Source organism: Rhea americana, unplaced genomic scaffold, assembly GCF_003343005.1.
Source record: "Rhea americana isolate MKP2758 unplaced genomic scaffold, rheAme1 scaffold_110, whole genome shotgun sequence".
Classification (NCBI taxonomy): Eukaryota; Metazoa; Chordata; class Aves; order Rheiformes; family Rheidae; genus Rhea; species Rhea americana.
The window spans coordinates 2,010,086-2,022,241 of record NW_028185151.1 but is presented as its reverse complement, the minus strand read 5'-3'; the positions used below and the strand labels follow the sequence as shown (position 1 = coordinate 2,022,241).

The following is a 12,156-nucleotide window of genomic DNA, read 5'->3' as shown; positions in this document are numbered from 1 at the left end:
ATTCGAGTGATTTCATGGAGATGAAGAGTCCTGTTGTTAAACTCGGTAGGATGCCGTGAGGCGCTTGTGCGGACAGAGCTGCCGCAGGGGTGGTGGGAGCTGATCCGGGGCACCGCTGTGAGCCCAAACACCCTTGCCACGAAGCGGAGGGGGCCAGCAGCTCCCTTACCCGCCTGGCGACCACCCAACGTGCCAGCGAGCTTTCGCTCGTGAAGAAGGCCATGAAGAAGGGAGGGCTGGAGGCAGGATGTCCGCCTGTCCCTACCAGCCCTGTCCGGTGGGATGCCGCTGTCCTGGTGGGCCTGCCGCCCTGCRGGGAGGAGGCAGCACCGGCCCCGCYGTGCCGCCCTGCGGGGTTGAGGAGAAGGGGYTGCCTTATCGCGTCCAAGAGCACTTTGACTTTCTGTTTTCGTGAGCCTGTTTTAGTTCTGCTGGAAGCGTGGTTGGTCCTTCTGGGCTTGCGGCATTTGAGCCCAGAGACTGCGGAAATGGAGCAGAGCCGCTCACGTGCTCCTTCCCCCACCCCACACACCTTTTCCCTCTGTGCTTAAAATGGTCAAATTAATCGTTTTTCAATTTTGTTTCCCCCCCCTTGGTAACTGCCTCTTCCCACCAGAAGGATTTTGAGAGTGTTTTAAAGTTTCAGTTAAAGGGTTAATGAAAAAAAAAAAAATCCAACCTACTTTTCAGCTAAAAACTAAAGCACAAATACTTCAATGTTGTGATATAAAAACCAAAGAGAAATGATAAGGGTTAAGTGTATTGTGCATCATGTCTTGTCTTTTGCAAGTGTAAATATAATGGCAGACCTATTCCCCTGGTGTAACAGTATGGTTATTGAACAGTGTCAACATTGTGCTGGGTACTCATTTCAAGGTACGGTATCCATATGACAGATTGCGCTGGTATATGTAAAACTGCCCACGGGGACAACCCCTGCCCTGCCTCGTCGTCTTTATGGTTAATGATCTTTGTCTCTAAAAGGTGTTGCCATATTATTTTATATAGAAGCACTGATGCAAACACCCCCTCTGAGGGGGGCCATCATTCGTACTTATGAAATACCTGTTTTATGAAGCAATATCATTCATATTTCAAACACTGAAACTACTGTGAAGATTCCTGTTTTTTCTGCCCATTATCAGCATTTTGCTGGGTGCTTCTTTGAACTTTAAGCTGGGTAACTGAGGACCTTCAGGGCACTTGCACGTTTCCTCCGACGTGCCCAGTGAGTGCCAGTTGATTGGAAGCCAGGTAAACTGCTCAACCTGTTAAATGAGCTTCAAGTTGTTTGGGGACGATGAATGTGAAAATAGAATGGAGATGCACWGTGGACAGGTTGAGATTTGAAATACTTCACTCTGAAATACTTTAAGTAATACTTTTTTTTCCACTTGCGATATGGTGCTTCTTGCTTTCAATGTATTAATGTCCAGATGAGTTTACAATACGTTTGTAAGTATGTGTACAGCAGCTCTTATGTTATGTATTCCAGATRTGATTAACAGGATCCCTAAGAAATATATTTCACCCCTGTAAAGGTGGTATTTGAATACTTCTGGCAGCATCCTGGAAGTCAGCTTTTAAAACCATCAGTCTGCATTCCCGTTCAGTGCTTTTTTTCATTCTAGTACACTGTTTATACAAAAACCTGCATGTTTTACTTGATAAAATTCTCTTAAAATACTTTCCTTTATCTAATATTAAATCTTTATTTTCATACTATACAGGATGGAGCAGTGATGTAGATAGTCTTGGCATTTAAAAGTTAATTTTTAAAGTAGATTTTTAAATAAAAGCAAAATTTAATGCAAAGACAAGTACTTTAAGTCCCAGCCCCCTCCTCCTCAAGACACCCTTTTTATTGCTCATTGCAGTAAAAATAATTAGAACTTTTGACTACTACTGCTAGTGGCTCCTTGACCATGGTTACTTTCTGATCCCCCTTCACCTTGCTGATCAGTAGAGATAACAGATGACTTCATTTGTCAAGTAGGGTCAACTTCAGCAATAAGATTCTCTTTTATTAAAAAGAAAAAGCAAAAAAAAAAAAAAAAAGAAAAGAAAAAATTCTTCTCTTCCCCGTTACAGTCAGGAGGAGCAGTGTCACTGCTTTCTGCAGCAAGCAAAGCTGCATGTCTCCAAGCCCTCACAGCCCAACCACCGATGACAGTTCGCTTTCATTGAAGTGTCTTTTCTGGATGAGCTGGAAGAAGCTGCCACAACCGCTTGAGTATTCCTGTCCAGAGGTCTGTTGGACRTGATATAGTCTGTGTCTGGTTTGGCTTTCTGGTTTCCTGTTTTTGTTGGTTACACAAGAGCAAGCAAGACTATAATTTGACAAGCCTTTTTGGTCTGGGCAAAGTGCCTTTAAACTGGCATGACTGCCTAAAGGAGCACATCCCCTCTTTTGGCCTTTTTGTTTGTGTTGAAACAAGTGTTAGCACAGCCGAGCTAGATTAGAGAATCTAATGTGGAAGTGATTTTTTTTWAATTATTTATGTATCAACATTTTTGCTTGGTTACCTTTAACTTAAATATTTTCCCATCTCTAGTCCTTGTGCTGCTGCAACAAATACTCATGAGTGAGAGTGAGAAGAAGTTAGAGGCAGGAACAGCAGTGGGCAGAGAGGCTTCTTCTTTTCTGACCAAACTTAAAATGTTTTTTGAACTACAAAATTTGAGCTGAATCTCCTCTACCTTTAATAGCACTGTGCTCATCCTGAACCGTGGGGSTTTGCTGTGGCTTTCACCCATATCATGTTCTCTCTCTGACAGTGGCCAGTCAGGGATACTTAAGAGAAAACACTGGGCAGAGGGAGGAAAAAAAAGAGAAAAAATAGGTTTGTGTGCATACAGGCACATGCCTGCAGGTAGACATTGGCTTGCAGCAGTCTGCAGCACCTCCCAAGTCCTTACCATCACTGAGGTCTTAGCCCTTCATAGACACTGCCCTGATGAGTTTTTGCAGTAGCTTTTTGTCCCTGTTTACATCTTTGGCATACATGACGTGCCTGAGCAATTTATTTTTAGCTGCTTTTCACTTTATCAGGCAGTAGTTCTTAAAACATCTTAATGATGTGACCTTGATACTTCTGTTAGATACTGAAATATCATTCCCTCTTTCGTTTGTTTGTTTTTTCCTTTCCTGGAGGTGGATTACAGATACRTTACCACTGGGTGATGTATATCTCGGTTGGGCTCTTTTTCTCTTAGACTTTGCTTTTATTGACCATTGATTTTCATCTGCTGTTTTATTGCTTCGTTGTAAATGTTTATTGTCATTTTAGTCACTTGGCAATACRTTTCTCTCCAGMTGTTTTCTAGCAGGTTAATCAAAACTGAATCTAGAATCTACATCACCAGGAAAATTTGGTGCCTAGGTGATCAGAGAGAGTAGGTGAATAGAAGCAGCCGTGTTGAACAGCACACATCCTCATAGGTTTGCTTGTATCCTATCATCATGTGTCTTTTGGGAAATTCTTTATTTTTATCCTTTTATTTCCCTRTTTTAATCAGTTATTAATCGTGAAAGCACCTTCATTTTAAATTAAGTTGACTTTCCATGTGAGAGAGCATTTAATTGAGGGAGGGAGGGTTTTATCAAAACTTTGAGGGGAAATTGGAAGGTATTTCAGTCAGCCTGATTACCATGTGCTTATTGACTTCATCAAACAATTTTATTTATTTTTTAAGGTACGACTTTTCTGTGCAGAAACTGCAGCTTTCCTGTAGTATTCTACTTACCTATATAACTGCAGTTCTGCTTTTTTTTTCCACAAGCTGATGTCAGCTTAAATGGTAGTTCAATGCACTGGCAACTGAGTACAAGCAAATTGCTGGAGGTGCGCGAGCACCAGCTGGAGATAGAGAGTTGGGGCCGTTCCTCCCTGCTGAAAGGGTCTGAGTGAAGGGAAAGTGGCTTGCTGAGCCAGCTTAGGAGGAATTTGTTGCCTGTGTAGGAGCAATTGGAGATGATTAACAAACACCACTGTAGAAGTATTTGGCATTGTTAGCGAAGGCGAAGAGGAGGAACAGGATGGGAATGTGGCAAGAGTCAAGTTTGTATTTGTGGAAAGATAGATTTGTGGTGTGGATTTAATTGAGCAAGTCTGTGAAGTCAATTGAAGGCAAAGTTAAAGGCACAATTCTTGAGGAATTTCTTCATTTTACCTTCTGGCTAAAGTTGTTCTTTGAGAACCTGCAGTAACTGGAATTATTTAAAAATATTTTTAAAAAAACAATAATTTAAATAGACATGTAAATCAAAGTAAAACAAGTTTCCAAAATCCTTTCCACACAGAAAGGATTTTATTAAACTGCTGTCATAGTAATGCAGTGTTAAATACATAGTAACCTGTTTTCCTAAGCAAACAGAAAAGATGGGATATTTTGTCTTTGAAACAGAAAGTTTATTAAGATGTGTGGGTGCATCATATACCTAAATTTAAGAAAATAAAAACCTTTGGGGAGCTGAAAGTATCAGAAGACTGGGAAAAATTACACATTTTCATTTAATCTAAGATTTTTTTTCATCGGGTCTCATCGGAGGTACAGTGTTTTTAAAATTCTAGAGCAGCTTTGCTGCAAATCCTTTCCTATACATTGCAGATGGTGAAACAGAGGTAGACTGATTTGAGTTATTGTAAGTTAATGGTAGTATCAGTAGCAGAATGGGCATACCCTGATTGTAAAGTGCTTTATCCTGTGGAGCATGCCACAGCTCTTGAGCACTGCTGATGGCTGACCGTGTGTGAAACCTGGAGCTCCTACTTGTTGTAAATTAGTAATGCAAGTTTAGGTGAAACATTGAAGTTTCCAGCTTTGATCCATGCTACTAATATCAAAGGTTTCTGTAGTTGCTGTGTATCATCATTTTGAATAGCAGGCAGAGTATGACCACAATATGGACAAATATGTATGTCAAAAACCATGCACGTTGTCCTTAATAACTACTTCAGAATTACTTTTTTGTAGCTTTTTAATTTTCCCTGCAGTTAATTATTTATGCAGCATAAAAAATGCATGCCCTCCCATATTTTTGCCTTAGTAGTCTGTTTTAATAGTAAACATGGTCTTGTGGCTTGCTTGTTTCCGAAACAGGACCAACCTGAAATGGTTGGTGTCTGATGGAGGGTGCTTTCTTGCAGGATGGCTGCTGTTTGTATTTATGAAAATTGCTCACTGAGGATGAGTTGCTTTTTATCCTTTTCTGCTGTGAAGTCAAAGTAGCTGCACCAAGGAAGTCATGAGCAAGGCGTGATGCTCTGGCAAGCAGTCTGACTGTCTTTGCAAGCAGTAATGAATTATTTTGCCTGGGATCACTTACTCATCAGATTACATCAGATCGGATGAGAGTGCAGCTGTGCTCAGAGCAGGCTGAGCTGTGCTGGCACTGAGCTGGGTGAAGGGGAGATGGATGATCTGTGTAGGTCAGAATAGAATAGCTGCTAGGATCAGACCAGTAAGTTCCTAATACTGTGGGGGTTTTTTTTTGTTTGTTTGTTTGTTTTTTTACTATAATGTTTCTGTACCTAGTTTTTGAACATGATTCTGATTTATTTAGCATTTCTGCATGGATATAGGGCACAAAGACTGGATGAAACTATGATGTATTACACTGAGTGAATAAATGAAAAACTAAGATAGAACAGTTATTTCTGAATTAAATAATTGGACTGTATGTAATTCTGTATATAAGGTAAATTAACAGGACTCTTCCATGGGGACAGAACAGGCCAAGATGTTTGAATTGATTTAAAGTTTTTTTTATTATTATTATTTTATAGTTTTAGCTAATCTTAATGCATGCATGCATGCATATATAATGGATTTTAAAAGACTGCCTTTGTGCAGCATGGTGTGTTTGTGCTCTCCAGGATGTTATGCTGATTGTATGCCAGATGTCAAGGCAAATTTTAGAGGATGCACATTGCAGAAAATTTCCCAAAGGAAAACTGTGTCAACTTGAAGATAAAATGAAGATTTCTGCTCCCTGCCTCCTTTTTATATATTCATTGGAGGGCCACTTTGTTAGATGCTTTTGTTTTTAAATACACAGAGTACAGACAACTATTTCTGATATTTTTAATCTAATATATCATAAAAATCAAGCTTTGTCTTAAGATATGAACCTGGTGTTCTTTGTCTTTAAATGAGTGTCTGCCAAATACGTTCTTACTCAGTTGTTTGCTATGCATTTGACTGCTAATCAAAACAAAATATTATTTATTGAAAAACATGTTTTATTATCAGATCTCTATTTCTTTATTTTCTCAGATGCATCAGTTCCCCAACTGTTTAGTCTTTTAGTGGAAGTTGGGTAGAGAAGATTGCTTCTCCTGTGTGTGATAAGTTTTGTGTTTACACTAACCCCATATCTCTTTTTAGAGTTACAGGAAATTCAGGCTGTCTTATTCATCTAAAAATGTATATTTATTTGCCTTTTATAGGTCAGTTAGACTTGGATCTGAGAGATGAACTAGGTCATTTCTCAAAATATTTCCTAGCTCTTTTCCTGTAAGTCAGTAGCTGGACTTTTTTCTTTTCTTTTGTTTTTTTTTTTGAGAGAGGGTCAGCTGCAAGTTACTTTTTAAAAAGCACTGATATTTAATATTTTTATCTGCTTTGTGTAAAATAATGCTCATTTCAGATCAGTAGTCTTTAATAAGTAGTATGAGAATGCTCTTAGCATTGCAAAATGTTTCTATTTCCCTGTTACTTCTATAGGGTAGATCCCAGCAAAATCTTTCACAGAGTTCAGAAAAACCAGTTTCCATGACTTTTATGGGATTTAGTGGTCAGGCTCCCATGTTGTCCATCATTCACAGTAAGAGGCTGAGGACTTTACTAGAAAACTATGTGTTAGGACAGACTTAGAAAATAGAATACCAATTGCGGCTCAGAAAACACTTTGAGGAGCAGTAAAAAGAGGTCTCTAAATAAATATGGAAAAAACATTTTGCCTGTCAGAACCAAATAGCTTGAGAGACTTTGTCGTGTTTAAATGAAGTTACAGTTGTGTAAGACTCTTTGCTTATTCAGAAAACAGAATGTTTTTGCAGATAAGCTATTTGTTTCTCTTGCCCTCCCTTTTTCTTTCTCCTTCCCCAGCAACCTTCCCAGTGAAACACACCATATGCATTAGCTGCGATACTGCAAAACAAACATCTCTTCTGCAGTAACAGCTTGTCCATTCACTGAAAAAGAAATATATTGTTTGGTTTTAAAGGCTGCTGTAATTGCAAAATTAATGCTGTAGTTAAATTTAGGTGGTGGTGGTTTATCCTTCAGCTCACTTTTGCTTTTCTAATCATTAAGACAAAACTGATTTTTAGTTTTATTCAGGGAGATTGCCTTTTAAAACTGAACTAAAGCAGTAGAAGTCTTCCAGTGATGTTGAAAAAGGAAATATTTTTACAAATGGTTTGGTTAAATAGATCTTTCATGGCAATTCATACTGTGAAGGGTGAGGATTACCAGAGGTTTGGGAGCAAATCAGATGAGACATTTGACTCGCTCTTCAGAAGGGGCTTTCTGAATGGCTTCTGTTCTTCAGAAGATGAGAGGTTTGAAATCTTGCCGTAAGTTGGGGTGAGTGGRAGCGAAGAGGGACTGGCAGCACGCAGGTGCCCAGGCGACTGGCRGGGCGAGTGGAGAGTGGTGGGAATGCCTGAGTGGTGGCTGAGGTACAATAAGCCTTCCACCTCTGCTGTTTGCAGTCTAATTTCTGCTGCCTGGCACCAGCAGTGTGTAGTAATAATAATAATGAATTACCTTGCGTTTGTATAGGATTTTATATTTGCTGGACTAAGAGGGGGCAAATAGCAAACTGTCAGAAAGCTGATAAATCAGATGCTGTCTTTATGGTATTAATTGATGTTGAAAACTTGCATACTGAGGAACCAAAACTATGCTCAAGGTTTTTCGAGAGTGACTAAATACATGTATGTGTGTCTGTGTGTGTATATATACATTTTTTTTGGGGGGGGGGGGAGGGACGGTAGTTTTAGCAAGGCTTAAGAGACCTTTAAAAGCAGCATCTTCTAAGTAGAGGTCATAACCCCAGGCAGAGTTGCAGTAGCTCTGAATTTTCTGAACCTCACAGAAACTCGACCTTCATCCAGTACTTTTTTTTTCTCTAGGGCAGAGGTTGCCACTTTGAGATTTGGATGATGTAGAGCAGTAGGCAGGAGGAGGAAGCTCAGCATTATCTGAAAATGTGGCATATGTCATGTGCAAGGAATAGAAATTATGGCTTACCTGAAAAGCGTGCCTGCAACACTTTGCCCATCTGCAGCAGCAGTTGTGTGCCAGAGTTGCTGTAGGATGTTTTACTAACTCTCGGTGGGCTGCACGGCCTGGGAATCAGGACATGGTTATATACCGCAGTGAGGAGAATGACTCAGTGTCACGTTTATGTGGCAATCAGTTAGTCTAGACTGTTATTTCTGCTTTCCTCTTTTCTGTCACTAGTGGACTAATGCTATTTTGGCTYGTTATTCTTTTTGTTGCCTGGGGCAACTTTAAAAACTTCAGTTAAAGTAAGTACGTTTTTAAGAAAAAGTACTGATGGAAGCTGTCTTCAGAATACTGTCATGAGGATTGTTGACCTGTGGAGAGAGCTTGTGATGTTTTTTTTATTAAGGTTTATGATTTTTTGTTTTGAGATACTATGTTTATACAATGGAAAACTTACTTATTGAGGTTTGTCATCAAAACAGATTAGGAACTGAAAAAAAGTGAGCTCTGAGATGTGAGTAGAAAAGTGGCTGCTAGCTGGTGCTTGCCAGTTCTAGTCTACTGAACCAGAGGATTTCAGTATCCTGCGATACGCACACGTGCAGGAAGGTCGTTGTTAGAGCAGAGCAAACTGTCGGGGACATGTCTCATTTACAAGTCTGGAAACAAGTTCAACCGTGGTGTAGGACTATGAAATTACAGTGTAGAGAACTGCTTTGCAAAGATTTCTACCGGGTCTAAATATAGACATATGTTTGCAACGTGACCGTAGTCTTCTGTAGTAGTTGCAGCAGCCTTTGGTCAAGACTGTGGTTTACTAATCTAAAAGCAGCTTCCTTTGTCTACCCAAGTCTTCATTAATCTAAACAGAACAAATTATTTGTTAATAGATGTATTCACTTTTATCTTTTATAAATCCCTGCAGGTTGTTTTCACGTGTAGTCAGGACTGGATATGTGAAGTTTCACACATACTAAATTTCTTTTGCCAAGCAGAGAATGAACTACCAGTAGTCTTAGAAATCAGTGGGTTCGAATGAATGGGGAACCACAGCAGAGGCAGGACTCATCCTCCTCATCCTCACTGAGTTCACTGCAGAATGTGGATCTCATGCAGTCATATTTGGGGAAGCATTTAAGAAATGTACATATATATGTATGCGGTAGCCCCAGCTTTTGTGAAACAATCTCTTGAAATGTTTCCCTGGAAAATGTTGGTTGTTTGTGCTCTGCAAAAGTGACTCTTCCTTCAGAAGAAGGAATCTCCTAGATTTCAAGCTGGATATTCTAAAATTGGGAATTGATTTCAGTGTTTTGGTTTTTGGTGGAGGAACTATGTAACCTGAAGTGTCTTACTATAATTTTCAAAGTATTGTATGTATTCATTTTTACATTGCAGCCTGGAAACATACATTTGTAGAATACAAATGTAAGAGATAGTAGGGAGCAATTCTGAAATTCCTGCATATATTTTAGGTTTTCCCTTACTTACCTAAATCAGTTGTGTGAGATCAGGTAATCTTTTTCACATTTGCAGTGAGTCCTTGGTTGTCTGTATTTTCCATCTGCGTGCATAACAGAACTGTTAGCATCAACAAACTTCTAATATACTATGCCTTCCCTTAAGTACCAGGCAACGGAAAAGTTAATGTACTAGAGAGAAGGATCATTATAATAGTTTTCCCATTTTGTCCAATGTATGTCAATGATCCTTAAAAAAGTGGTAACAGAGGACTGTTGTAATGTCTCTGACTATCACCCCCTGAAGTGAGCCTGTGTTCTTGCAAAAAAATCAATACTGAAGATGGTGATTTAGCAGAAAATTCAGTGTGTTAGGATTCCTGAGGCATCTTTCACGCTTGAGCTATGTTTTAAGGCTTCTTCTTAAAAAGAAAATACTCTTGTTGCTATAGTGATGAGTTTGAAGATTTAAAGGCTGGTCGTTAACATTTCAGCAAAGCTGTAATAGCTGAGGAGTGTTTCTGGACAGTTTGCAGCCATGTTACTTACTGAGCTGCTGGGTGACACTTGGGATACAAGGTGATGAGAGTTGTGCCAAGAGCGGATGTAGGTTAGAATGGATGGGCACTGGCAGATAACCAGTTTCACAAAATGGAAATAAGTGACAAGTTTATATGAAAATAAGTAGTTTATGTAGCAGTAGTAGCTGATTGTAATTTCACAATATTAGTTGTTGCATTAGAATACATTATGACTTTTTTTTCCTTTATCCTAAGTGTCATCTTCAAAACATACTCACTAACTTGTTTCTATGTTTAATTGTCTGGTTAAAAAAAAAACAACTTCTGGATTTTTCCTTTATTTTACTGGGAAGGAAGAACAGGGAAATGACTGCAATTTTTTTTTGTTCTTTTTGAGAAGATATCCTTGAAATGTTATGATGATTAAAGAGTATGCTCTGAGATAATGTTAATTACTGAATTACTGTTGAGAAGTGTGTGTGTGTGTGTGTATCAAGTTGTAATGAATATTGATATACAATTTATTTTTGAAAAATAAAGTTAGCAAGTGAGTTAATCTGTTTGTACAGAATAGCTACATCCTAACATTGTGGGGTTTTCTTTTTCTTCATGCATAGTTTGAAAAAGAAAAGGCAAGCCAAACAAAACACTGAGACCCCTGGATCTCCCATTTCCAAAACTGCTTCTGAGAAAGATGATGAAAGTAAAGCCATTTTGGAGCAAATCAGTTCTTCTGAAGATAACTGTAGATTTGCTGGGGAAAAGGAAACTGCTCCAGACAAAGAAAAGAAAAAGAAAAARTACAATCAACTGAAAGACATCAGGCGCACAGAACTTAAAAGATACTATAGTACTGGTRAGTTATGTTAATGCTATAGTATTTTGAAATGTGTTTGTTTTGGTAGCTTGTTAATGTACTTTTTTATGCGCTTTCCTTAAAAACTTAATTGACTTTGGATTGTCTTACGAGACAAATAATATAGTCCTGTGTATCATCTGCTCCTAACTTTATCCTGCCAGTTCTTAAAAAATGTATTTCTTGTTTCTCAGTTTAAAAACTCAGCTTTGTTACAGGCAGCAGTTAAGTTTAGTATTTCAGACTTTTTTGATGATTTGGCTTTAATGTTTTATGGCATTGGAGCTCAGTTTTTTTTAGAGGATTATGGTTTTGCAAATTGGTACATACTGATAAAGTTTTCAGTCTTAGTTCACGTTAAATTTTGAATAGCACCAAATATTTTTTTTATTTTGTTTTTTTAAAAAAATCCTTAGTTTCTGTTTTCCTATTGAAATGTGAACGTAAAAGTAAATAAACTACGTTTTTAAACAAGATGTCAAAAGTCTTGTGTGCTGGAAAGTTTGTTTTTTTTTTTCCAATTGTATCAGTACCTCCGTTAATCATAAGCACTTTTATTAGCTCCGTTCTTGCAGGTAATTCATATGAAATTAATTTTTTACTTAAGTATCTGTGAGATGATTCCAGAACAGGTCTATTTGCAGTTTTGGATTATAATTTGTTAAATAAGTYGTTTTAGATGTGATTTATGAGATACTTTTTATTCCAAACTTCCTTTTGGTATTTTATAGGAGTAGACTCTTATCTTAAGAGAATGAGTTTTATYTTATAAGAAATCCTTATTTTAGAAGGAAAAAAAAGGCAAACAAATACGGCAGGTATCATAGAAGCAGACTACTTTCTCGTTAACACAGTGTGCATGAACAGCTGACTTCTGAGGAGGATTCCTCATTAGGAGGCTGAGCTGAATCAGCAATAAAATGATGTTTGGCATTGACTGGCACATGCAGACTAGTCCACATCGTAGGATTCTCTCTCTTATGAGGCAGTATATGCCTTACAAAAAGACAAATCTTGGAGTAATGTCTTCTAGCAAGCACAAGAGATTAGTGATTTATTGATCAACATGTGATCTTTT

General features: G+C 38.3%; 1 protein-coding gene across 10 annotated transcripts in view; it reads left to right on the top strand.

Annotated features, from left to right (window-relative positions):
- NCOA7 (nuclear receptor coactivator 7) overlaps window positions 1–12,156 on the top strand; it is a 97,851-nt gene that overhangs the window by 37,277 nt on the left and 48,418 nt on the right. For 9 of the 10 annotated variants that reach the window (XM_085314213.1, XM_085314260.1, XM_085314275.1 and 6 more), the window contains one exon: window positions 10,840–11,078. The exons of the other annotated variant lie outside the window; for it this stretch is intronic. In XM_085314213.1, the coding sequence (XP_085170339.1) occupies window positions 10,840–11,078 (239 nt within the window). The remainder of the gene's footprint in view (window positions 1–10,839; window positions 11,079–12,156) is intronic. 10 annotated transcript variants of the gene reach the window in all.